This window comes from Drosophila mauritiana, chromosome X, assembly GCF_004382145.1.
Source record: "Drosophila mauritiana strain mau12 chromosome X, ASM438214v1, whole genome shotgun sequence".
Taxonomy (NCBI): Eukaryota; Metazoa; Arthropoda; class Insecta; order Diptera; family Drosophilidae; genus Drosophila; species Drosophila mauritiana.
The window spans coordinates 6879086-6906019 of NC_046672.1; the positions used below are offsets into that span (position 1 = coordinate 6879086).

A 26934-nucleotide genomic window follows, 5' to 3' on the forward strand; every position below is an offset into this window, starting at 1 on the left:
AGTTTTATGTCTTTTGGCACCGTTAGACTTCGTTAATTTAAATTATTAGAATTCTATACAAACAAAATAAAATTTCAATAAAATAATATATGTATTTGCTTGCAACCAAATAAAGAATATATGTATATATATATTTAAAGCTAAACAAGATGTATGAATCAGCTAAACAAGATACATGCATACTATTGTAAAACGAACAATTATTTTTGAGCACGCATCAAACATCTGAGCCCTTTGCTTTCATTTGGAAATATACAATTTATTAGCGGCATTAAAACTAATCGATCTGCACCATAAATACGAGTAGTACACGAAAGCTATATCCGTCGATCGCGAGCCAGGCCCCAAAATATCAAGATATCAAGCGTATTTGTAAATAGTCACCTTCTTCAGTATCTGCGAACACATCGATTTGTCCCTGAGCTCGGCGATGAAACTGGCCAAAGGGGCTGGACTCGCGGATCGGACAATTTCTTAATTCTATCTAGATGTGTATATGGGTATATCGTATATAGTATAACTGTATAATCTGTATAAACATGTATAATGCAATGCGGGATAGGCGGGCTTCTAGTGTTCAAAAGGTTCAGGTCGTTTGTACAAGTTCAATATTCGTGTCCTTCGCCTTTTGAGTACAGTTCAAAGTCTTTTCAGAAACACATGGCCAAAACGGGTCGTTATGGATACTAACTATATGAATATCGCTAATAATATCAAGTTAAATTGAGGGGAGAAAGAGACATGAGCACTCGCACAATTTGAATCTTTGGCAAGACCGCAGATACTGATCACAAGAATCGTTTCGATTTAGTTAGTTCGTAATGCTACAACTAGGCTACAACTAGGCGTCCTCTCTCGGTTAAAATTTGGCTAATTGTGGAGCAGAGACTCGGGTACATCGGGCATATCATAGGAATACGTTACACATGGCTGACAACATCGAATCCCTGTCGTTAAGTACTCTAAGTTCTAAATTCGCTGCGTGTTACCCCAACTGCTTTGTCGCATTCGTTTGCTCATGGTGCTGTGGCCACCTCGCTGGGATATAGATTCACCAGGATGGCGTAATAGTGGCATCCGGCGGCCAGCACCACAAACAGATGCCAAATGGCATGGGCCATGGGTATCGTGCCGTCCGCCTTGAAGAACACAATGCCCAGGATGTAGAAGCCGCCGCCGAACTTGAGCTGCATCATCCCGTGGAAGTGGTGGCCAGTGAAAACCACAACTAGAGCGGGTCCCAGGCCCATCACCAGATAGAAGAACGTTTCCAGACACTTGTAGCGTTCGTGGAAGACCTGTTTTCGCCAAACAAAAGGAAATATCACCTTAAAGGGGAGCCACACGGGTGCTGTGGATGAACTCACCTGCTGGTAGGCAATTCCTATGCCCGCCATCAGCCAGATGACCCATTCCATGCAGAAGAGTATGGCCGAGTGGTCGGTGTTCTCCAGCGTTAGCCAGGGGAAGTACGACCCGGCGATGAACACATAGATCATCGCCCTGTCGCAGCGATGGAGCACGTTCTTCAGACCCTGGTACGTCTGCCAGCCGAGACAGGGCCAGGCTTTGACATTCTTCGGTGGTCTAGCGGAGGTACAAAAGGTACAAATCAAATGGGTAAACCAGCCTGTGTGTGAAGGGCACTTCAGCGCACTCACTTGTGCTCGGCGCAGTAGCAGGAGCAGTGGAAGAAGGTGGACACCGTGAAGAGCATGCACAGGGCTCCGCCGTAGACCCAGGCAACCAGATACTGGCTGGCGCTGGAGGAGCGTTCGAACAGCTTGATGGCCGCAAACACGGCTGGCAGTATCCAAATGCCGTGAGTAATCACATTGGCCACCTGCTCGATCTGTTTTTTGGATGGAGCAAATGTGGTTAGTGGACAGGTGTACTGTGCATATCTACTGTATAGAACTCACCTCCGTTGGCTGGTAGGCACAACCGGGCTTCGCCTTGGCATTCTTCCACTTGACATTGCGCAGCTGCAGCTTGAGATTGGAATTCGACTTGATGATGGACTTCCAGAACTTGCTGAAGAGATTCTCGAGGAAGGCGTACTTGTGCTGCAGATCCTGCATCAGACTGAGGTCTCCATTGCCGTTTACATTGCCATTGCGATTCAGAGTACGAATTCCACTTCCGTGGCCGCTTCCTTCGCTGGTGCTCATCGTGGATAGACTGTGGATTAGATTGTGAATTGGTTGTCCGATTCGCAAAATTGATTGATTGCCACTCGAGCAGACACAGACGACGACGACTAACCCGGCTAACCCAACCACCACCCACACTTCCCCCGTTTTATGGCCAATTGATTATCACTCGTCTCTATCTTCGCCTTTTTGGGCCGCGCCTCGAGTGATAAGCCCTGGCTAGCGGCAATGGCTGGACAATGGAACTGGATGAGCGGGCGGCCACTTGAGGCATTCCTGCAGTTAGGCTAATTTATGCTCATTGAGTTTCGCACAGACAACTGGCATACAATGGCCCAAGGTTGGGCGATTTTGACCCGATCCGCAATTGAAACCAGTTCTCTGATTGCCGGCCGCTTATCTCGCGTGTCGAGAACATGGCTCAAAGTCCGATTCGGATGAGATGTGTACATATGAATATGACCATCCGCGGGCGCACTATTATGATTATGTGACTCTCGGAATCCGATTGCACTTGCAATCCAAAAAGATTTCCATTCTCATTACCCGAAGAAGTTGTAATATGATTTGTGGCGTAAGTGGAAAGGCTGCACTGTCTATCAGTTATTTGGTAAATAAATGCGAATTTTAAGCTCATCTCAAAGTCCAATTGAAATGAACATGAGCCGCTAGAAAATGCACGCGTTCGATTTACATAAAAACCTCGAGTTTTTTTTTTTAAATTAGTGCACATAATTGCGATAATTACCACCGCGGAAATCACGATTTTCGATTCAATGACGCGGGAATTTAATGAACCATTGTGATTTTAAGATCTGCCTGTATTTGCTCGCAATTGAGAGGACTCGAAACTTTGCTGGCTTGTCTGCTCTGAGTTATGACAACTTTTCAATAAAGCAACGATGGTGGAAAGGTGGGAAGTGCTCCCGGCGCCCCCAGAAGTATGCCCCATTGGTCGCAGTGGGAGGTCACGGGGTGGAAAAGCATAACGAACAAACCAGCCCCCATCCCTCCCCTTCGCAATTTATCACCATAACGACTATGCTAAGCGTTATAAAAATAGATGCCTCGGGCATTCCTTATATTGCCAATTACAAAACAGCGGGCGGGGAGCTGGTGCACTGCGAGAAAATGTCTGGCCTGCATTCTACTTCATTTTCAATTTTAAAAATTAACAGTTCTTGAATCGAATTTATTTTCTAAGCAAATTGTGCTTAAGAAACCTTTGAACTAATTCATTTCACATTCATGTATTTTGGCTATATTTCAGCTTAGTTTTAAATATATTTTTCTTGTTCAACCTATTTTTGTATCATTTTTTGTGCCTTGTTTTTCCTTGTTATTTTTCCCAGTGCACAGGAAGATTGTTTACATCTGCCATTCAGAATCAATCGCCGCACTAATCCAATTTGTAGCGCTGCCGTCACGCAATTCGCCCTTACAACCTGTCCGTCCACCTACACAAGTATTTTCCATTCCAATCACAGCTGCTGCCCCCCCGGAAAATCCAAATAAATTCAGGTGGAAAACTCACCTTTTCTTTGGTGCCGCGGATGTGGATGCGGATGCTGTGCGTGGGCGGAAGCGGTGGCGGATGCGGATGCCACGGTGAGGTACGGATCCGGGGCGGAAGCAGATTCGGAATCCCAGGCCCACGCAGGATTCTCAGGGACCGAGAGCTTGCTGCACTGCATCCGGGGAAGAGGGAAGATTCGATTTGGCGTCCGTTTTCTTATTTACTTTCCGCGGACTTGCTAGTGATGGCAGGGCGGCGATGTAACATCGATAGCTCGCCGTTGTAACGGCGAACCAAGTCATCGATGGCGCACCAGCGAAGTGCCATCTCTAGAAAGTAAGGAAATAATTAACGTATTTATAAATATTTAAAGTTTGAAGCTTATATAACAATTTTAAAAATATTTTACTTTTATAAAGATTTTTGAGCAGAAGAAGAAATCCTCTAATGTTTTCATCTTTTATATTTCTCTTTATTTATTTCGTTTATTATAAAAAGTGCCTGCTTAATTTAAAGCTGAAATAAGAATCGTGTGCTTCACATTTATTTCACTTCCTAATTCTACCAGTTTCGATGATTTATGCTTATGATTAAATGTTGCACAGGAAATAAATAAGTGAACTACTAAACTTTCAATTTTAGCGTACAGATTTCAATTCGAGAAGCAAAAATAAAAACTCAATTAGAGGGAGACTTACCATCTAGATGCTTCTGTTTATCAACTAGGCATATCTAATGGGATTATCTGTTTCCAGGTTGGCCAACTCCTTACTAACATACAGATCCGAAGGCGACTCTAGTCGCCCCTGGAAGCGCAGCTGCCTGGTATGGTTTAATATACATATGTGTATGCATTTGCATTAGCAACCCGGAATTTACTTCATAGTCCGGGCATTACGTAGGCGATGTTGTCGAGCGTGTCGGCCAGGTTTTTGCTCAGCTGCACGTTGTTCTCCATGCCGGGTATCTGCGTGGTCATGCAGAGCAGCGGTCCCATGGCGCAGAGCAGGCTGTCGAGGAGCACGGACAAGCTGCCCGATAGCGCCACGTATCCGTTGTGCTTCTTCAGTCGCTCGCCAATCACAGTCAGGCTCTCGCCGAGCAGCTTTAGATGTGCGGCCGCATCGATCACTTCGATGCTGGTCTTTTGCAGCTCCTCCTGCTTTAGCTGACCTCCAGTTCGTCCGCTGACATCCGCATCCGTGTGCGCTGGAGCTGGTTTCGCCGCGCTCTTCGAGGCCTGCGACCTGGCACTGCGTGTGCTGATGCTGCGCCGCTGTGTGGTGGTGCCCGTCGACGCTGCTGCCGCCGCTGCGGCAGCCGCTTCTATTGAGGATTGTTGTCGATCGGCGGCCAGTTTTCGAGTGCGACTTGTTGTCGCACGGTTCTGGAAGATCGTCTCGTGCTGCGTGGCATCTGCCAGAGCTGTGCCGCCGTTGCTCGCCGGCTGGGTTGCACCGTTCGCAGCGGTTCTGTCGCGAGTTTTGGCCCTGGACGCCTCGATTTTTGCCTTGCGCCGCCAGGTGTTCTTGTCCCGATTGGAAACGTTCGCCCACAGCTCGCTGAGGCGTCTGGTCGCGCTGGTGAAGTCTGCAAGCGTGCGGAATGGTCAATAAGCGATAGACAGCTGACTATATTGATTGTATGACATGTGTAGCAACCCACCTAGATCCTGGAGTTCCTTCTGGCGCGCCTCCTTGGCCCACAGGCTGTAGGCGGTGTAGCGCTGCTTGCCCTTGTCCTTGCGCTGCACCTTGGCACTCACCACCTTGCCGTCCTTGAGCACCTGCCGCTTGTTGGACTTCTCGCGCATGTAGAGACTCTGACGGACGGATGACTCTTGGCTGCTGGCCTCCGCCTGGACGCCATCGACGATATCCTGCACCAGATTGTCCAGTTCATCGTCGGAATTCAGAATGGCCACGACCGTTGCCGGTGTTTCCGGATGGAATTCCTCGCTATCCGAGATAATGCCATCATCCACGAGCATCTCCTGGTCGAAATCCAGATCTCGCAGCGCATTCGATGGCCTGCCGCGGCCCGAATATCTGGCTGTCGGTCTGGCGCCACTTTGGCGCCTTGTGCGCTTCTCGATCTCATCCGGCGATTCAAAATCCAACAGTTTCGACGACTTTTTGCGTACGCGTCCGCTGCGCGAAACGCCCGTCACCTGGAAATCTAATTGGGAATTTGTGACCCCGATTCCATCGAATGCTGCCGCCTTTTCCACTCACCCTTGGCCACCAGGTGCGAGGTTGGCGACTCCATGTTTGGATACCAGCTTTGAAAGATTCGGATGCAATTTGTTGCAAAAACAACCAATTAAACAAGGTAAAAGAAACAGCTGTTTGGTGTGACCAGAGCTTTAAAACGCGATATCTTGCAAGCGATGGTTAAATATGGAACACTAAATAATCATTTTAGTTTTTAATATATTGCTAATAACCATTGTACCAGCCAATTGTACAGGGTAGAAAACCATGAAACTTCATTATTTAATTATATAATATTTTTGACTATATAATATATTATTTAATTTATAAGCACAGGATGTGTATGCACATCTTAAATTTTTTATTATATTAATAATTACTTTTATAAACGAAAACATTTAAGATACATACGACTGCAATTTATCTTTTATTACAATACATCTAAATTAATTTCTAACGATTATATCGCCCAGTTAGCTTGCAAACAACAGCAGCAGCTGGTCACACTGCCACACCTTTGTTTTGTTTGTATTTTTTTTTGCTGTTTGAAAGCGGCTTTTAGTTTATCGATTTGCTGTGCACCTGACTGCGCCAAGCGCCCCATGGCACGCGATTCTCGCCGATTGTGAGTCGTTTCGCCGGTGGCCCCCAACCCAAGGACATTTTGGCCCCCAGCCGGCCGTATACGCATTTGGCGTTGACCCGCGTCCGCTTTTTTCATGACCAAAACGGCGGCTGCGATTCAAACGAAGCTCAAGCGCAAAAACATTCGAGCAGCGTCAAGCAATCGAGGCGGTACTTAATCGGCTTTAGCTATCCATAGCCATGTCGGCGGAGAGGAACAAGAGTGGCGGAGTACGTGGTGCAGCTGGAGGATCAGAACTGGCATCTGCGAGTGGAGCAAGTGCATCCGAGACGGACAATGTGAGCGCCCTTGAACTGCAGTCCAACAAGCGCATGCTGTACTTCAGCGACGGCGTCATGGAGGAGTTGTCCTCGGGTAGCGAGGACGAGGCGGATGCGGAAACGGGCGATAAGTGCTACGACGTCCATTTGAACGAGGTACATACACAAATACATTCAGCAAGGATTGTGGGTGGAGTGATGCACTTCCGGCCATATATTTAGTACATGGTCATTTAGCTTCATTGCTTGTTTGCCTTTTTAAAGCAGGATTGTCCGGATTAACACAGTTAGTTAATCATAAAACACACATTTGCTCTAGATTAGCCCAGTTCTCCTGCTCCAGATAACAACTTTCTACTTTGAGCCTCGAAACGTGACTTTTGTTCGAAGCGAATTATGATAATAATGTGAGGAATTTATATCTTTCATTGAAAATTTATGTATGTTTTTTTAGCTTTTTAAGTAAACAAACAGGGCCCAGGGGCATGAAGAAGATAAGCAGCTGCCACCCCTCCTCACTGACCATTTAGCGTGACTCATTTAGCCCCATTTTTTTTTTTTTGCCACCTTTTAGAGCGAAATGCCGCTGGGACCACGCCTGCGTTACAAGGCCAGCAGGATGGGCAACCGATTCCTGGCCGGCATTGACTATGTGGGCGGTGGGCTGGCCCACCTGCTTGGAATCACCAGCAGCAAGTATGCCAGCGAAATGGAGAACTACCAGAGGGCCAAGGAGCACGGCGACGAGGACCTTGACAATTGGCACCCACCCAACAACAACAGCAGCGGCAACAACAATCGCAACGAAACCATCGTTCTATGCGAACCAACACGCAGCGAGGCGACCTTGCCACCCACACGGCAGTAGGAGGCGCCCACTGGGCCACCCACTTAACTGCGAGGTGGCGATTTTCTTGGCAGGAAGACGAAACGAAATGCTCATGGAGTACTGGCGACACTTGGAGACTCTTTTACTTGGTAAAACCCATGCGAAACGAAACGAATCAAAGCAGATCATAACTTTTCGACACTTTATTCGCTAGCAAATAAGTTATACATATATGATAATAAAAAAAATACACATACAAAATACAATACAATACAATACATATACTGTTAGTTGGGCTCCATACGATTCGTATGAGCCCCCAGATGTATAAAGGTTAGTTATTTCCTTAGCTAGTTAGTTGGACATTTAGAAGTAGGCCCTTTTCTGTGCGAAAATCAGCAGGAGTTGAAGAAAAACCTTCAGTAATTCCGCCAAAGTTCTTCGCTAGCAAAAGGACTCTTAAGGTAATTTCATGATTTTGACTCGTTTCAGTTTAGTCCCTAAAGCTAATGGCACACTGAATACAATTAGGCATTAAGGCTACGATTGCAATTGCGTTTGTTTTTCGATTGTTAAGTACACTTGTTTCGGCATCGGGAGAAGACAGCAAAAAGTTGGAACCCTAGTTTCTGGTTCCCTTTTTTTTTGTTTGAAGACATGAACATGCGTATCACAGTATTTGGTTGCTGCGCGTTTCTCTCTCTCTAACTCAAAAAAAAGTTATATAAAAATGCTATATATATGTAAATATATGTTAAATATGTACGCAAAGGCGACATTAAGTCCTAATGTCTAAAAGGCAAGAGCGATTATTGAATTTGGTTACACCAAAACGGCAAAAAGGCAACTAATTAGGAGCAACATTAAGTACACACGAAAATAGGATATGAAGCCCATCTAGGGCAATTACAAATACATTGTAGATGACCTATGACCTCGCGATAAAGGGCCAAACTAAATAAGAGCACATTTCCTGGGTTACATACACAGTACATAGACAGGTGGTTACCATCGTGTTCTATGGGCAGGCAAAGCAACTAAAATCGAAATTACGATATCGTTATCTCACGATCGTTTTATGACAAACAAATTGGACCGTTTCCCCATTCAAGTTGCTTTGCCTTTTACGAAACCCAAAAACGCATTAAGTTATAGTACAGGATTGACTTTGGCACAGCAGCTGCCGCAGGAACATTGACTGGAAGCAGGAAGCAATCCTGCCCTGAAATGATACCTAATCCAATTCCGCCTAGAGCAGCGTCTCATTCCCGTAGTGCTGCAAGTGGGGATAGTAGCTGCCATGCTGGCTGTACTTTTGCGAGGCATAGCTACCTGGCGGATAATACAGGCGATGCGAGGATGTGGAGTGATGCTGCTGATTGTGGTGGGGATGATGCTGATGCTGCTGCTGGTGCTGATGATGATGATGCGGCGAATGGCGCTGCTGGTGATGGACGCTCCTGCCCAGCGAATAGTTGGACATCTGATTCAGCGATATGGAGCCGGCACCAGGCGAAGTCTTCAGTTTGTACGGACTCGGCGGCAATGGAACACTGGCCATGGAAGTCCGCACCGAGTGATAGGAGACCACCGTGCTATTGCAAGCCGCATGCGATCCACGCAAGCTACTGTGCCCGTCCAGGTGCCCAGCTGCTGCTCCGGCAGATGTATGCTTCACCATCTTGCCATTGCTGACTTGCCTCTTGTAGAGAGTGGAAATGCTCGGTCCAAGGACCCAGGCAAAACAGCAAATGCCCAGCATCAGCTCCATGAAGGCGCGCAGCAAAAATGGCCACAGTGGCGTATTGGTATCACCCGATCCCAGCCAGACATCGATGTTGGCAAACTCGTAAATGACGGCCAACAGAAGCAGGGCACATGCGAGTCCATAGATGAAAAGGAATATGCCAATGCCGGAACTACTGTGTGCGCTTAGCTGTTGCAGTTGCTGTTGCAAGCTGAGGGCATTGCTATTCCTCAGGATCTCCTTGGTGCGACAGTGCACCAGATAGCCGGAGATCAGATTCATCGAGCCAAAGATCCAGTAGCAAAAGACGGGCGTGGCCACCAATATCTGTAGCGCCTTATCCGATTGATTGCCTACGAAACAGGCGCCTAGAAGTGCATATGATTGGGTTACTCGTCAAGTTCTCCGGCGGATCTATAGCATATCTCACCTAGCAACTCATCAGCATCCACGAACCGGGCAACGATCACAGCTGCCGTTTGGAAGGCCGGCAATCCCCAGGCCACGAAGCACACAAAGTTGTTCTGCGTAAGATCCTGCTGAGCCGTCTTGGCACTGCTCCTCTTCGCCGGACTGCCTCCAAAGTTCGAGGGAATGACCACATGGCCCTTGGAGTCCGGACTGTGCCGACGAATGTCGCGGTGCCAGCCCAAACAGAGCACAGCCCACCTGCAAATAGGATATAGGTATTGCATTAGTTTCTATAATATAATGTATAAATAATATTCCAATACCAAGCGCAGGCGGCCATTCCAAAGTAGTAGCGCATAAGGAAGACACTGGCGCAGGAGGCATTGGACAGTCCGTCCACGGTGAGTAGGGATTCATTGGGCGCCTGGGGATCCGTGCCGCACGCAGTGCCCGTTCTTCCCACCATAAAACGCACGGCCCAGCCCAAGGTGACCATGTTGTGGCACCAAATCAGCGGTGACAACAATCTGGACCACTTGGCGCTGGCCAAACGACTGCCATCGCTGGCCAAAAGACACACGGTGGCCACCAGGGCCAAACCCAAAGCGGCATAGGCCCATGTGGAGACCCAGATCTCCGCCAGATGCTTCTCCGCCGGCGTAAACAGTATATCTGCCTCGCAAAGTGGTGCACAGCGTCCAGATCTGGGTAGCCTTACATATAGATGCGACTTGGCCAGTCCCGAGCAATCCATGGGCAGTTTACCGCCCAAACCACCGGGTATTCCCTGCCCCGGTAGCCCATACAGATCCTGCTCCTGCTGCGGCTGATGCAATTCACCCGGACCCTCCATGCACATGGTCTCATGGTTGTTTTCTCGCGGAAACTTATCGCAGTCGAGAGCCGGTGGCCATGGAAATCCGAATCCCTGCAAAACCGGATGACAACGTATCCGCACGGACTCACAGAGACTCCGGCAGGGACCGATGGCATGGACGGGTGCTTTGGGTGTGCACATGGGCACGTAGGCGGCGCAGAGGAACAGCTTCAACTGGGAACTGCAGTCGTACTCGATCAGTGGAGCAAAGGTCTGCAGTGTGTACTCCACATCCGTTTGCATTTCGTTACCCACCAGGTTCGGCATGGAGGTCTCATTGTAGCCGATCTTGCGGCACATCTCAATGCGAATGGTTTCGCATTGCCGGAAGGCGGGGATTTCTGGCGGAGAACTGGAACTGGAACTGGCACTGGGATTGCCGCTCGTCGAGGATTTCGAGCTGCGCGGATGCAGAAGAATCACCACCAGGAGACACAATATGCTAGTTGGCTTCATTGCGTCGAGGTCTTCAGCTGTCTTCTGCCTCTAATTTCGTGTTCTTTCGTTCCGAAGAATCCGAATTCGATACGTTTCTACGCTTGGCGTTTCGACTCCCGTTTCTCCAAGGAATCCAAATGTGGAAAAGATCAGATTTCGGGGTTTTCTTCGCGCTGGGTTCCCTCTATTCTTTCCAAAGAATCCGAACTTTATGCAGATTCTTCGTTCTTCGGTGGAACGAACGCTGGAAGGGGTAACCTGTTCCAGGTGCGTTCGCCCTCTCTCGCTCGCACCCTCTCACTCGTTCCAACAACTTCCAGCTCTCCTTCTTTCCAGCTTGTTATTGTTGCTTTTGGCTTGTCAACTCGTTAACTACCTTTTTTTCGGCGTCGTTCTTGTTATCGCTTCTCCTCCTTCCCCCACTCGTTCTTCTGCCCCAACCACTCCCCTTTCTCCACCGTACACCGCCCCAACCCACGATCGACGTCGATAAACGGGTTTTTCCTCAGGGATTAACCCGAAAACGATCTAGCAAACCATCGAATCATTCACATATCTCACTGAACGAATAGTCCATTTGTTTCGATGTGCTTAACCGAATGGCGCAGTCAGTTTGTAGCCTTAGCGAATGTATTCTAATCTAATTGGTATTAACATCGAACGTTTATATATTTTATTTTGTTTTCGTGGTAAAATTCAACGCAGACTGGTCACTCTGACCTAGAGATGGCTCTCCGTCACGTCACCTCGTATCGATTGCAATTCCTCAACTGATCTGCTATCGATATCAACAGGTCAGTTGGTCACTAAATGCTTTCAGATCAAAAGGCGCCACCTGGCGGAATTATGCGTAACCAAAGAACCAAGGCGCGCTTTTCAAAAACAAATTTCACCAAATAATAAAAACACTTAAGCATAATAAAAACATAAATGTTAAGTATATGCTATAAGTGCAGTAAAAGTGCATGTTTGCTAGCACATCTGTTTTAAGCTGAGAATTTACAAAATCTTTGTACATTGTGCTTAAAAACACTTTATTGAAAAAGTTCTAAGAGTGCTTTTAAGAACAAAGCTTTATGCGCGCGCTTTCCCAGTATGTGAGCTTTTTTCAAATAGCACAATTTCTGCGGAATATAAAAACAAAACATAATAATATGCCGCAAGACCACTTACGATAAAATATTAAAAATGATATATTAAAAAAAATAGTGCGCTAAAACTAAATTGATTATCTTATGTTCACATAAAGTGGCGGTAGCTTAATACATATCGCAAAACCAAATTAATAGCAATTCTGAGCCGAACCGCGATTGCCATTTCAGCATGTTGGTCTTCCGTCCGTTTCGCCATCTCCCTTTAGCTACCGCTTGGCCTCTCTTTCGCACACACATGGCAGGCACAGGCCACGCCCATGTGTTTCAACCCCCTTGACAAAAATACGTAACATGCCACTTTTATGTATGAAACGTGACAAATACGCACATGTGTGCGAAAGAGAGCCACCGAGCTGGCGAGAAAGAGAGAGAGACGCTGGACGTTTATGTGTTTTGCAGGACTCGTATGCTGTGTGTGTTGCGTGTGTGTGTGAGTGTTTGTTGTTGGTTAACGCACACGCGCAGACGTTGAAACACATACACATATGTAGAAAGGATATGCACATATACATACATATGCTCGTCGACTTTTTCGCCACTGCCAACTAATTACGAAAGCCAAATGAAAGTTTCCAACTTTACATCAATTTAGCAGCTAGCCCAAAGGATGATCAAAGGATATATGGCGGTATGCCATTCAAGTATCATCTGCCAGTCCTCCAACAAAATACTCGCAATCAGATTCGCTGAAGTATTCCCACTTACCTTTCAGCAATCCCCGCGTTTCTTTTTGTTTCGCCCCTTTTTAACGGGGCGGCACTTTCACTTTTCCTTCGCGGATTTAGAACAATTCTTGCATTTTTATTTCACGCTTCTTTTCACTTCAGCTCGTTCTTAAATAAAGTGAATTTTCTTACTCCTCCTCCCAGCCACATACATACATACATATATTTTTACATGCATATAAATATGTATATAGCCTGCAGCGGGAGGTGTAATAAAAGCCCCAGAGAAGTCGCTGTCGAAAAAAAGAATTAAAGCGCATCCAGCACAGTGATGGCCAACACACTAGCAACTGGGTAATCCTAATAAAAAACACTAGAAAGAGGTCTACAAAATGGGAAATAATTAGGCAAAAAACATCAGCTTTCTTTAAAAAAAGGCTTGGCCAAAAAATCAAGTTAACCTATAAGCTATAAAACCATTTCTCACTTTTAAGAATATTTAAATATCTCGGCCTTGCTTATTTGCTAAAACGATAAAATTATGCCAATTGTAACATTACATGATTAAAATCCACAGAAAAGTACAAGTTATTTAAGCCTTAAATGAACTTCATAATTTATCTACCGAATTGACTTTTGGTGTGGCAAAAGTGTGGCATTCCTTATGCAGTCGCAACTGGTGCCAGCAGGATGGTGAAAATGGGGAAAAAGGGGAAAATGGGGTGGTGGGAGGGTTGGGGAGCAGTGTGAAAGGTGTGCGAAAACCCTGGCCAAGGACCTCAGCCCGAGGAAAAGTCAGTGGAAAAGCCATGGCAGGCGGGCGGGAAAACTAGGAGCGCGTTGATGCACAAAAGCATTTGCTGCGTGTAAACTTGACTTTGAAATTTGCCTCATTTGCACTTGCCGCTGCATTTTGCACCTGCCAAGGATACATAAAAGCCGGATTTTTACATAAAGCCATCTCTAACTGTTGCATGCCCAGCGCAATGTTTGCCCCCAAAATGGGTAATCCTCTCAAGGATTATGCGAAAACGGGTTGGTATTACCAGTATGCTTGGCAATGGAAATTTCAATCAACTCGTTAATGAAATTGCCCCCGAAAAACCGGTCACAACAATTGGTATACATACTCATATGTATAAATTACAATCTAACCATTTAACAATAGAACAAATCTACATATGTATGTAGATGTATGTGTGCATATCCTTGCAAAGGACACGAAAAAAAGTCATGTGTGTTTTTGTGCAAAGGTCGTTGCTACCACACTTGTGTACATATGTACGAAAAGCACCCGCATACCCATTATATACATATGTATATTTATGTATAGCATATATATCCGAGCACATGCTTACACTTTTGCCTTGCACTTGTCACATCTGTTTTCCCTTTTTTCGCGCTTTTCATCTGGCATTCAAGGTGTGGGAAAAACAACGGCGAGAAATCCCAACTGCATTACTGGATTTCACGGCCTTCTGTCTTTTAATCGCTTTAAGATTGTGTTCGTCATTTAACGCCATTATTTTGAGATATTTGTTATATATAGCTTATAAATTTAGTTTTATTTTATTTTATTTTATTATATTTTATAAAGAGCATTTCATTTTAAATGCCGTCGGTAGTTTATAGCTACATTTGTTAGGCATTCATAAGAATATTCTATTTCTTAGCACTTACATCGTATATATTGTATTTTGATTGGATTTTCCCCATCTTAATTGCAGCTTGTATATTTTGATTGGATTTTCCCCATCTTAATTGCACCTTGAATACTGCAAATGTGTTTATTTTGTGGCCTGGCCCTCGTAAACAAAGACATCGATTAATCATTTCCAGCTGACCACTGGGCATTAGTCCATAAATCATGGGCAAATTGTGCAATTTTTTGGGCGCGCCGACAGCTTTGAGCCACGGCGAGTGGTTTGCACCACTCCCGAAACCTGTGGTTTCAATAAGGACGTCCATGTGTCCTGGATCTGGATTCGGATGCGGATGGGCACGAACGAAGCGCACGCGTAACCTTTGCACCCCGCCCAAAAGGTCTTCGGCTGGCCACTGGTCACTGGGCAAACAGACGACATGCGAAGTACGAAGCACAGTATGTAAATTCGTTTGTCGACATCCGGAAACGTTGTCAACCCGATTTTCCGGCTTATTTCGGTGCAGTGGCGGCGGTGGAAAGTATTTTCAGGGGGTTTATAGCTAGCATGCAAAGTTTTTTGCATAACTTGTAGATAACTATGAATATAATCGAAGTTTAAGATCAAAAAAGATGATCTATAAAATATGGAATATTCATATTTAAGTTTAAAATAGTTTTAAAATCACTTTTTATTCAGATTTGAGTGAGTTGTGCAAATATGTTAATTATATATCTGAAAACCCCTCAAATCGCCGCCCATGTGCTTTTCGTATTTCGTATTCCTCCCCGAGAAAAAAAAAGAAAACCAGAGAATTGGACTTTGATGAAATGGCGGACAGGGGTCACTTGCGGTATTAAATATTTTGAAGAGGGTCGCCCCGCTCGCGCTGCGCAATTTCCAGCTTGATTTATATACAAATCTACGTGGATATAAAGTTAGAGGGGTTCGAAATCGTTTTGAAATCGGGTTATGGGACAGCGTTTGCTGTCACGCCCAGTATTTTTCAACCGGAAGACGGGCTGCAGAAGGGTTGGCGGCATTTCGCCAGAAGTCGGCAGACACAGGTCAATTCTTTGGTTAATTAATTTGGCAAACGCGATTTGCATTGCCTGCGAGGCATCACTCCTTCTGGCGGATTGATTCTTGATTATGATTTGCATTTATTACCTGTCTGTTGTTATTTGTTGCTGTTGTTCCAGCTGGAACAATCGCAATCCAATCAAATGGTATAAGGACTTTGCCATGGGGTCAGCCAAGCATGCAAGTGTACTTCATACTTTTACCGACGTTTCGAGGATACACAGACCCAATTTTTTGGGTATCCAATCTGCGAATCCCTTCGATGGCACATCAATCTGGGCATAATGGCCCCAGATAATAGTGTTTGTTTGTGTGCCAAGGTATGCGTAAGCAAAGAGTATATATATTATATATACACAAGCGTCTAGCGATGGAAAGTTATGTGGCACCGTGACTGCCTAAAAATTGCATTCTCATGGCCAGGATCAAATTCATAGGGTTGCCAAGTCATCTTTGAATGGAATCCAGAATGAAAGTGTTTACACTTTAAACCGAAATGTGGCACATTTGCATTTTGGGCTATAGAAAATCAAGTGTGGAGAAATTCAGAACGTGTCACGCACTCATCGCTCAAAAAAAAAAAAAGAAATATTCAGTGAAGCTATCTTTCTGTGCGTTGGTAAGCAGGTGCGTGCCACAGTCTATCAGCGAGCACTTTTCAATTTCCAGGCAACGCAGCGTATGCGCGATGGCAATCTGTTCGCCTCTCTGGGTCCTTTTAGCCAAACCCCTGCCCCCGCCCCCCGTTATATGAAGTCCTTGCCTTTGGCCTGGCTCTCCATTCTTGCTTTTTTTTCCTTTTTCCTTTTGCATATTTTATATTTTATGCATGATTGTTATTGTTTGCAGTTTGCGTGGAATAACGTTTCTCGAGTTGTGAGTTGATCCGAAAGCGGCTCATGTGCCTCCATTGCCGTATCCTCGCCATATCCTTGCCATATCCTGCAGCTCCTTAAGCTCAAGTCGCTGCTCTACATACAATTTTTGGCCGCAATTACGAGGGCTACATATATATACTCGTTCATACATATATATACTGCGTATGTACGGCAACGGAACACAACTGATTGTACGCATCATATTTTACTTTTCATAAATATAAGCGCGCCCATCTCATTTGCATATAGCCAGCGACGAGCGCACCGATTTTCCCACTCTATAAAACGCTTCTCCTTTTCTTTTTTTTTTTTTTTTGTAGCGGGCAGGCAAGCGAGACCAAAAGCGAAACAGAAACAGACGGAAAAACCGGGGCAGATGTTTTCGCTCACGCCGCGAGCGGCGTAAACGCGGCAAACCTGGTGAACCTGGTGAACCCGGCGAACCCATAACCCCCAGACCGAAGGACCTCGCGCTTAGGAGTCCCCAGGACATCGAAGGCCGAGGTCCTTTCGCCAAATCGGACAGCCTGAAAGTGTGTGGCTGCGTTGCATAATTGACAACGGGGCAAGGGTTAGGAATCAAGGGCAGATACAATGCACAACCACACATAGCATATCCTTAACCACATTTCAAGGAATATATTTTTGATCTTGGGCTTCAAAAAGAGCAAAATATATATGCCCCGCTGATCCATAGAAACTAAGAGATTTTTAAATATAAACTATCATATAGCTATCATCGTTGAGTTCGTAGTTAAATTAAATGATTAAGAAATCGATTCAAAACGCAATAGTATGGAATTTTCTTAAGTTTGTGTTATTAGCACTAATGAAAAATGTAAAAATATATGTACAAATTTGTCAATATTACCTAAATGATAATGTAAGCTGCTTAAAAAAGTAACAATTTTAGCTGTGTCAAATTAAGGACAAAGTTACAACTAAAAAACGGCCACAACTAAATTTCTAGATTTTTTTAAAGATAAATATAAGTATTTTATCAACAGCTTTGGTTAAAAATGTCTGAATTTGGAGTGTCATACATCGTTGAATTCGTAGCTTAATTTTCTATCGACTGGCATTCCCAGCTAAAAATTTTTAAAATTGACCATTTTTCGAAAAAAAAATTAATTTTACCAAATCCTCTAATATGGGTTATGGGTCGTTAGGCTGGGTTATCAGCAGCAAAAAACAGTATGTTTCGTATCCGTGAGTCCTAATGTTGCGAAGTTATAACTTAAAAACAAATAAAAAAAACAAATTTTTTGCAACAAAAAAAAAACTGGGTTTTAGTAATAAAATTATCAGTATTTTAACAACAACTTTTTTAATAGTAGTTCAAATGTAGAATGCCATACCTTGTTGAATTCGTAGCTTAATTTCCTATCGAGTAGCATTCACAGCTAAAAATAAAAAAATTTGACAATTTTTCGCAATAAATATCCCCTATAAAAAAGTGAAAAATTGAAAAAGAAAAATGTTTTTTCAAATCATTAAAAAAGTGATAGGGATTGGTAGCTAAGGTAGTAGGTAGTACAAAACATGGTTTCCTTTAGCATTCTACCCCTTTTTAGCCACGTTTTGATTATAAAAAATCGTTTTAAAGGAATCTAGCACTTAATCAATTTCACTAAGACTCAAATAAACTTGGCTACTGCGGATGTCTTGCGAGAGAATAACTCCATTGGTCACGTGTCTTCAAAGGCGGTGAACATGCGCAGGCATTCACCCCACACACACATGTTCGTGGATTCGAAGGATTCGTTTCGCAAGTGTGTGTGTGTGCGTGTGTGTGGGTGGATTCTTAAGTGGGCCAACTCTCAAAAATCAGCGCCGAACGGGGCTCAGATTGTTTAGCACGGCGGTTTTGGCCACTGAGCGGGCAACGAAGCCTAAGGACAACCGATGGCAATGGCAATGGCTGCCAGGATACACACGCACACACCCGAAAAACATCCTCACCCTCACCCTCACACACACACACACATGCACATGCAGGGGAGGAGACAATACATACGTGAGTACATATGCCGTGCGCTCGCTCTTGCCATCTCGCTCGCCCGCACTGTTTGCATGTGTGGGTGTGGATAATTGAGTATCAGTTTAGTGTCTGCCATACACTGGCAAAAATTGGATGCAAGTTGGTTATTATTATTAGATTTCTATTTAGTTTTTATAGGTTTGAACAATATTTTAGGTTGACAAGCAAAGAGAGATTCCAGCTTCTATGTCATTGAATTACTAATTGAGCTGACTTTTCTCGCAGTGTAGCGGGTAGCCAAGGGTTTTTTGGGGAAGGTGTGGCACGGCAGTAGCACAACTTGGACGCTGGCAGCCAAAGTTTTATTAATGCTTTGGCTCCGCTGGCTGGGGTTGCTATCGTATCGTATGTTGATTTAGCTAACTCGTAGTTGGGGCCGACATATCCTTGGTCCTTCGTAGCCACCGCCCCCCTCCCTTCCCCCCTCCAAATTGTCATTTATCATGTGTTGTACATACATACAAACAAACGCGACTGTGGCGGTGTGCGTGGGTGGGAATTGTTATCAGTGGCATTGCAAAACCAAGTGGAACACACGCGCAACTCGAACCGATTGCCAATACACACATACATGCATACAAACATGTATATGCTTATGTATGTATGTGTGCATGCATGCATACATATATACGTACATTTGAGGGAAGTGAGTGGGGTGGCAGGTGAGCTCCCCTTTTTTGGGTTCTGTCAGTTGTTTTTGGGCTGCAAAAGTTTATCTTTTCAATTTCGTGCTTTTGGGGTTGGAGAGTGCCACATGTGTGTGCCCCCTATATACGTGTGTGTGAGTGTGTGTGTGCGTGTGTGTATGTGGGCTAATGTATGTGTGCACTTGGATTAGGGTTGGTCCTGCTGCTCCTGCACTTTATTTATCTACTGGCTTCTGTTTCGCTCCTCCGCGAATCGGACAGTGGCCATATCAATCACGCTGTACATACAACTTAACATCATATGCGTATGTGTGTACCACACACATACACACACACACACATGCTTATGGAATATTCCTTTTTGAATTTGAAATGCTGCCTTTGACAGCCAAAATCACTGGGGATTTTGAAAACGTATAGCCCCATAGGATTTACACTGCGTGCTTTTCAATTTAATTGATGGCATTTATTTTTAGAACTAACATCTAATTCTCATTAAATTTTTGTATTATCCAACCATTAAATCAAAGCAGCCCATTAAATCGAGCTTCTTATGTTTCTCTTTCTAAATATGCTTAAGTTATGTGTACATTCTGCACTCGTGCACTTGTGCACTCCATGTAGCCTATATCCTTAACCCTTTTGCTCAAAAAACCCCCACAAATTTTGGGGGCGTGCTCACAACTCGCCTTCGATTGGACGCATTGTTATCGCTGCGATATAAGTTCAAATACTACTCGTAGTTTAGGCAGACCACCACCTGGTTGATGGAGCTCCCGTTCCTGGGCCAAAATCATGGGGGGATTCATTAGCGCATGTCGCATCTTGTGGATGTGCCGGATGTGGATTGCTCCTTCCATATCCTCATATTGCTTCTGCCCCCCTTCTCTGTGGCTTTTCGGAACTTTTGTGTTGTTCAAGTTTTCGGTTCGGCAATTTATGGTTAGAAGATTTCGCATATGCACCATACACGTACTTCTACGAGTAAACCCGCCCGCCCTCACTTTCCCTGGCCCACCCACTTTTTGGATGTGAATTTTCGGCAGATCTTCTTGGGCATTTTCCTGCTATGGCTGGCGCTGCTCTAATGCCGCTTTTAATTGGCGGCCGCACACACATAGATACTAGCACGTACACATATATATTTACGTATATTGGTGGGCGGCTGTGTCTGTGTGGTGGGCGTGGCATGTGTGGTAATTTAACTGCAAGCAACCAAAGTTTATGGCTAAGTACGAGTATATAGCGCCAGCGATGGCCATGTTCCCAGTTTTCAGATTCCCCAAACTCCGAGGCTCAGAGTGCCGTTCCCCCTCATACACTGCAAAAAAATTGGTAGAAGCATGAGCATATTTCGAAATAACAAGCAATACACAAGGTAATCTCAAGGATTTGTTGTTCTTCGTGTATTTGGCTCGCTTTTCTTGATACTTGCATTTTCCACATGTTTTACGTGGCCTTTTCTGCCAGTGCATATTCCCCCCAACTTCTGGATTATGTTCTCTTTTCTCTGTTTAGACGACGACCGATGACGAGGACGATGGCTCGACGAGGACTTCGTGGCTCCTCCTAATTGCAAAGCCTCAGCCCGTTTCGCCAGTTTCACAATTGTGGCTACCAAGTGGGCCAAGGAAGGGGTGCGGATCGGTGGGTTTTTCGGGGGCGGTGGGTGGGCAATTGTTGGCTTCGCCTTGTCTCGCGTGTGTTCAATAATGTGAGCTCCATGTGTGGCCCGCGTATATGTATGTGTGTGCCAGTGCATTGGTATTGGCCAAAGGGTGTGGCCCGTTTTCAACTGGCTTCTCTCGTCAATTTTCAGCCTTTAGCCATGATTAATTACTCGACGATTTGGCCGATTATCAATGGTCAGGGTAGCTGATAAGTTGAGAATGAATATTAATTTAAATATAAGGGAAAATAAACCAATAACATATTGGGAAAATTAACTATTAATTTCTCTAAAGGCTAAGATAGCTGATGGACTAATACTAACCAAGAAGTTAACTTTAAGTGGTAGTACTATCTTCTTTATTCCAAGCGATTTCCAACTGCCAACTGCTCCTTTTGGCCCAATAAAGATGTCAAGCCGCCGATAGAAGCCAAGCGATAACGATAACAGTGACAATTGGCAATGTCGAGGTTGTTTCGGTGTGAAATTGAAATTTCACAATGCTGACATTTATTGACGAGGCCCCTGATTAATGATAAGAATCTCGCCACGCAAGACGAAGAAGCATCCCATCGAAACCGAACAAAAAAAACAAAAAAAAAAAATGGAAATAAAAGTCGTAGAAGGGGTGGAGTTCGTTGGGTCGTTTGAATTTTGACATAAATCAAATAGCTGCATGCTCATCCATTCGTTCAGATTTGAATTTGAACTTTGAAAGAGTCGTGTGCAACATAATGGAAACAACCGCGAAATATCTATTGACAGTTGGGTGTCATGTTTATCCGAGGTTGTTATCCCATTTTGGCAACACTGCGATTTACGCGATTTATGCTCTCTCGCCCCGAAATTCCGCAGAACGTCGAACGGGCGGATCGCTCTGAAATCAGACAGATAGAGGGATTCGCATAGATGCATAGATACATAGATACAGCGGCGTACAATAGACACAAATGCGCATTTTGCATCTTTTTTGTTTTATATGAGATTTGTGTGTCAAATTTCCATTAGCCACCCCATTCCTCCCCTTTCCTTCCCCTTTCCATTCCGCGCGCAGCATGCAAATGCTGATTGCTCCTGCTACCGGGTGAAGTAAAAAAAAAATATATATATATGGATGGCAATGGGTTAAGGTTTAGGTTTGTCGTTTTTTTCCCCCTTCGGTCGGCTGGGGTGCCTGCACCACCCATGGGTTAGTTATAACCCTATAGGGTTAGGGGGTAATACAATATCCTTTTTCGCCACTGCAATTTCGCTGCCCTTATGCTGCGAATTTTTTTTTTTTTTTGTTTGATAATTTATTATTTTGTAAGCATTCAAATGTGATTCTGTCGCGGCTGGCTGTCGAACAATGAAAGTTGATTTACATACCGAAACGATGGCAGTTGATGTTGTTCGTACCCCTTTTTTTGCCGTGTGACACGGAGAGATAGTAAGCGCTGCACTGCGAGAAAAGTATTGAACGAAACAGGGAGATTAATAAATAGATTCGTAAAAAGCAAAATTTTGGTAAAAGAACTGTTTTATTTCAAGTTTATAATATAACAAAGTTCAAAAACTATTTTTTCCATTGGCTAACAACATTTGTTTTGAGTGCATCAAACGAGCTGCTATCGCGTGTTTACGGTCATGTCGCCTGAGATAAAAATTGCCGAGAGTTTGGTGATAGATATTTATGGGCACCTAAAAAATCGAGTAGATACAAAAGTCAGCGGCAACAAAGGAAGCTGGCAACCGATTTTTATGCAGCAGCCAGCCGCCGCCTCTATTGCCAATCGCACTTGATTAGAATTATTGATTGCGTATCGAAATTGGCTCTGCACACTTTGTTATCCGCACATGTATCTGAATATCTGAATATCGCAGTATCTGAATCCCTTTCTGTTTCTGCACATCCAAATATGTCACTGTCTCTGCGCGCAATTTACATTCGAAAATCTGAATGAAGCGTACAGAATTGTTTTGCTCACATATGTAATAGTTTTCGCCTGAGATGAGTATCCATAAGGTTTATTAAGTATCTAACTCTTTTATTTCTTTTGCCTATTAAGTAGCTTCTTGCCAGAATATTGTTAGATTTCCTGCACAAGACATTAATTTATTGAAGGGCCAGCAAAAACGGGTAAACCCTTGCCAACTAACGCTTTAAAGGACCGCCGAGTAATCCGATAAGGATTCGGTCTCAATGCAAATTCCGTTTGCATTTGCGGCTGCATCTCCCGCTGCGATGCGGCAAAGTAAACCGCCGCCCATACATGCATCTATATAGTTTGGCACAGTATCCTGCATGTCGCCGGATATATCTGCCTATAGGCAGCGACACGTGCACCGGTAGCCGTTCCACCGTGCCATCCGTGGCATCCAATTAATTATACGTGCGCAAATACCTTAATCCGCAGATTCGCAATCAAAATTCGAGAGCTGCCGGTTGCCGTGGAACAGATACAAAAGCCAACATTAATATGCAAACAACAAACACGGCGCGCTGAGGGTCTCATCACTCGGTTGTGGTTCATCTGGATAGATGGTTGGATGGTTGGTTGGATGGAGGGAGGGAGGATTTCGGGCATAGGGGTTCCGCTGGGTTCTCGAGGGTCGAGGGTCACAGTCTGCACTTTCCGGTGCATCCTAACGAGCGAGATCCTCTTCATTTGCGGTGGATTGGCCAACCCTTTTTCGTATTTCGTTTGGTGGAAGGAGGCTGCCTGCTAATGATTGATTCGCCTGTCTGGCAAAACAGATTTCAGATATAATATGGCATGGATATTAATGCGGAGAGCCGGGTAAAAGTGTCTCTGCTTAATTTGTTTATCAGGTAAACTTGGGATTACAGTTTGCGCAGTAAGTGCCAGTAGCTAATGTATTTTTTTTAACACATTCTAATATTTGGATTGATCTAAGTATCAGTATAAAGATCCGAACTGTAAAGAAGTATTTGTGTTTAGCTAGTTTAAATTGATTTTTCTTAACCCAATGAACGCACAACTTTCTCCCCCGAAAACAATCCCATAGTTTCAACATCAGGGGGCTGGAAAATTCTTGAATTTATGCACGGATAAGTTCGCAGGGTCCGTGGAATGTGTTTGATCCAACACAAAGCGTGCGAATAGTTTGGTTTTCTTAAGGATACAAGGTTGCAACGTGAAAAGGATGATGATATCCTTTGGGGAGGCATTCGGAAAATGTTTGCTCCGTTGAGGCCCGGCGGTAATAAATAAAATGAACTTGGCCACGCATCATCATCATCGCCGTCACCATTATCTTTGGATTCGCCAGATGTGAAGCTGAAGGCCCACGAGCAGTAGCTACAAAGAAATGCAATCAATTTAAAGTTACATTTTTGGCATATCGAGGCTTACACACACACACACACCAATTTACCCACGGGAGAGTTAGTAAAATGGCAACGATGGGGAGGCCAACACATACAAACACTGAGAGAAAATGCGAGGTAAGTAATTTATATTAAATCAATTAAAAATGCCTAAATTAAATTATTTATTCATTTTTGCTAGTTCTAAGTTTAAAGTTTATAACTAAATTTATAAAGTTAATTGAATCACAGGTATTTTTCACCGTGCTTTTCAGATTCAGCCACCTATTGACGTGGGGAGCATCATTGGTAGCAGCTTCCCCAAAGGAGCAGGGCCAGGACGAAGTGGGCGGGGAAAGTGTGTGGGTGTGGGTGATGTGGAGCTCTCACACAAACCAACACACTCACACACACAGCCACACACCCGCATGAAACATCCCCGTTGAGGATGTCGCTGCCGGATGGCCACAAAAGACATCATGGCTGCCGAGTCCTAACGCTTCACTGGATACTTACTGTGAAAGTAGACCCATTCAAGCTCACCCACACACCGTCATACGTGGGGATTATGTGCGTTTGTGTGTGTGTGTGTTTGTGTGTGACAGCAAATGCCAAAAACCCACCCGCCAGCCAGCAACTGTCAAACCCCCGCCCCCTGAAAATGTCCTGTCCACCCCCACAAATACACATATAGTATAAACCAAATCCAGGCGCACACATGTGTGTGCTGCTTTCTCCATCCCTTTCTCCCTGGCTCATGTGTGTGTGTGTGTGTTTGTGTGGCCAGCGAAGCATCATGGCGGCAGTCATGTTGAAATTTTAATTCCTCGCCCACTCAATTTGCTCACCATCCCCATCCCCTCTCATTCCGCACCAGGACCTCCTCCATTTATTGTTGCTCTGCCGGTCGCTGTCTGGCACTCAAAAGTTGTCCCCATATGCAGGCGACTCCATGTACATATGTATATACCCATATATGTATGTATATATAACCCCCTAAAAGAGGAGGGGGTGCAGGGGTAGGAGTACGCTGGTAGGACAGTTGGAGGACAGAGCTCGTGTTCGATGGCCAGGGCACGAAACTCGCCACACTCAAAAAAAAAGAAAGCTGCTGCCACGCACAAGAATCACAGTTTATAAAAATCATTGCCTACTTTTATGCGTATTTTATATTAAATTTATTATGCTCTGAACTAGAAGGTTACGCAAGTTTCCTTTTTGGGAGGAATCAATTGAATTGATAAATTTAAATGCATGATCGATATTTGTCTGATCGATTTTTGTGTGATTGATTTTTGTATGACCGATTTTTGTATGATCGATTTTCGTATGATCGATTTTTATTGCAGTGCAAAAGCGCTGGCACATCGAAGTGGAAGGAGCTGGGCTCCTTCGGATATTTGCAAGAAATGGCAGTTAGTCCGTCCAGGTGGTGCCTGGCATCTGTGTCTGGTCCTTGCCAGCGGTCTCCTTTTGCCTTTTTCCCTTTCTTTCACTGTTTTTTTTTTTTATTTTTACTTTCTTCTTCGTTTTGTTTTTCCTCCTTTTTGCTTTTTGTTGTTTTTAGCTCCTTCACTTATTTTGCTTACATGAGTGGAAGCGACAGGAATGCTCAGCGCTGTCCTCAGTTCGAGTCCTGGCTAGAAAGGAGCATGGCCGAGGAGGACATGGCTGGGCGGTGGTCTGGTGCTCTGCTGGTCGGGTGGGTGGTGGTTGCGGTTAGCAAGGACCCAACTAGGACAAAAGAGCAATACTATTCACACACACACACACACACATGGGGGGCATACATAGCAGGCGCGGCACATAAGGATTGCCATCACATATACATACTACTCCTTTCCTCGCTCCCTCTCTCTCTCGCGTTAATGCTCGCTCTCCCTCTTCACTCGGTCGCTGTCTCTATCTCATATGTATTCGACTGTCCCCACGACAGTATCCCCTGAAGTCGCCCCAGCTCCCCTTTCAGTCCCCCTTTCAGACCGCCCGTCGAGGTCCTCGCACAAAAATGAAACACCGCAAAGCGTGTTGCCTGACATGTGATTGAGGACGACGTTTATAGTGGATACACACACACACACTCGAGCAAATCTACGCTAGGGTGGACCTTCAATCAAATGTTGGACGTCACAGCCTCTGAAAATCCTTCCAACGGTAGTCTTTCAAGCTTTTCCAAGTTAATTTCAAATGAGATTTAATTTCACATTTAATACCAGCATTAATGGCAATATTTTTACATCTCTTGATATGTTCCATTATTAATTACTTCATTAGACTTAATCAATGTATATATCAATTAATATTAAAATCCTTCATAAACTTAGTTAAGTGTATTTCGGTAGGTTCCTCAAGTAACTGGGTCCAGCCTTGGGGGCCGGCACACACATGAATCCTCCAGATACATGGATAGTCAGTCATGGAGAGTCGTCGTCGTGGGTTAGTTAGTTCGTTAGCATTTATGCACTCGCTTTGTATGCACACAACCCCCAGCCCCCAGCGCCCACCCCCTTCTTTAACCCCTCATCGCCGGGATAAACTTGTTAGCGGCGAGAAATGTTAAAGGTAATAAATCTAAACGTGACTCGCAAGTGGCCCAAAAAACAAGAAAAAAACAAAAAAAGGATGCAAAAAAAAAAACAAGACGAAGTGAGTTGTTGGCTTTGGAAAATGTATCATAAATCAATTGAGTTTTCATTTACTTTAGCCAGTGAGTTCGTGGGACATGTGGAGTGCCACTTGGAGCCTATGGACGAA

General features: G+C 44.6%; 4 protein-coding genes and 1 long non-coding RNA gene across 6 annotated transcripts; 1 reads left to right on the forward strand and 4 right to left on the reverse strand.

Annotated features, from left to right (window-relative positions):
• Positions 1–72: 72 nt before the first annotated feature.
• Positions 73–3771, reverse strand: LOC117147381 (monocyte to macrophage differentiation factor). Of its 2 annotated transcripts, none has more exons than XM_033314252.1 (5): positions 3688–3771; positions 1923–2181; positions 1662–1852; positions 1368–1587; positions 73–1298 (listed from the first exon to the last, which is right to left on the reverse strand). In XM_033314252.1, the coding sequence occupies exons 2-5, from the start codon at positions 2169–2171 to the stop codon at positions 1017–1019; spliced, it is 942 nt and encodes a 313-aa protein (XP_033170143.1). In that variant the 5' UTR covers positions 2172–2181; positions 3688–3771; the 3' UTR covers positions 73–1016. The 2 variants fall into 2 exon arrangements, with proteins under 2 accessions (XP_033170143.1, XP_033170144.1); XM_033314253.1 differs by lacking the exon at positions 3688–3771 and adding an exon at positions 2902–2995.
• Positions 3772–4126: 355 nt separating this feature from the next.
• LOC117147380 (FACT complex subunit SSRP1) lies at positions 4127–6021 on the reverse strand. Its single transcript, XM_033314250.1, has 3 exons — positions 5904–6021; positions 5335–5847; positions 4127–5259 (listed from the first exon to the last, which is right to left on the reverse strand). The coding sequence occupies exons 1-3, from the start codon at positions 5935–5937 to the stop codon at positions 4550–4552; spliced, it is 1257 nt and encodes a 418-aa protein (XP_033170141.1). The 5' UTR covers positions 5938–6021; the 3' UTR covers positions 4127–4549.
• Positions 6022–6400: 379 nt separating this feature from the next.
• On the forward strand, positions 6401–7878 carry LOC117147145. Its single transcript, XM_033313923.1, has 2 exons — positions 6401–6944; positions 7363–7878. Exons 1-2 carry the CDS (start codon positions 6708–6710, stop codon positions 7654–7656), a joined length of 531 nt encoding a protein of 176 aa, XP_033169814.1. The 5' UTR covers positions 6401–6707; the 3' UTR covers positions 7657–7878.
• On the reverse strand, positions 7806–11814 carry LOC117147143 (frizzled-4). The gene is made up of 3 exons (XM_033313922.1): positions 10099–11814; positions 9795–10033; positions 7806–9732 (listed from the first exon to the last, which is right to left on the reverse strand). Exons 1-3 carry the CDS (start codon positions 11106–11108, stop codon positions 8867–8869), a joined length of 2115 nt encoding a protein of 704 aa, XP_033169813.1. The 5' UTR covers positions 11109–11814; the 3' UTR covers positions 7806–8866.
• An 8771-nt stretch (positions 11815–20585) lies between these two features.
• LOC117147838 lies at positions 20586–21445 on the reverse strand. Its single transcript, XR_004459877.1, has 2 exons — positions 21195–21445; positions 20586–21076 (listed from the first exon to the last, which is right to left on the reverse strand). It is a non-coding gene; the product is annotated as an uncharacterized LOC117147838 (long non-coding RNA).
• Positions 21446–26934: the final 5489 nt, after the last annotated feature.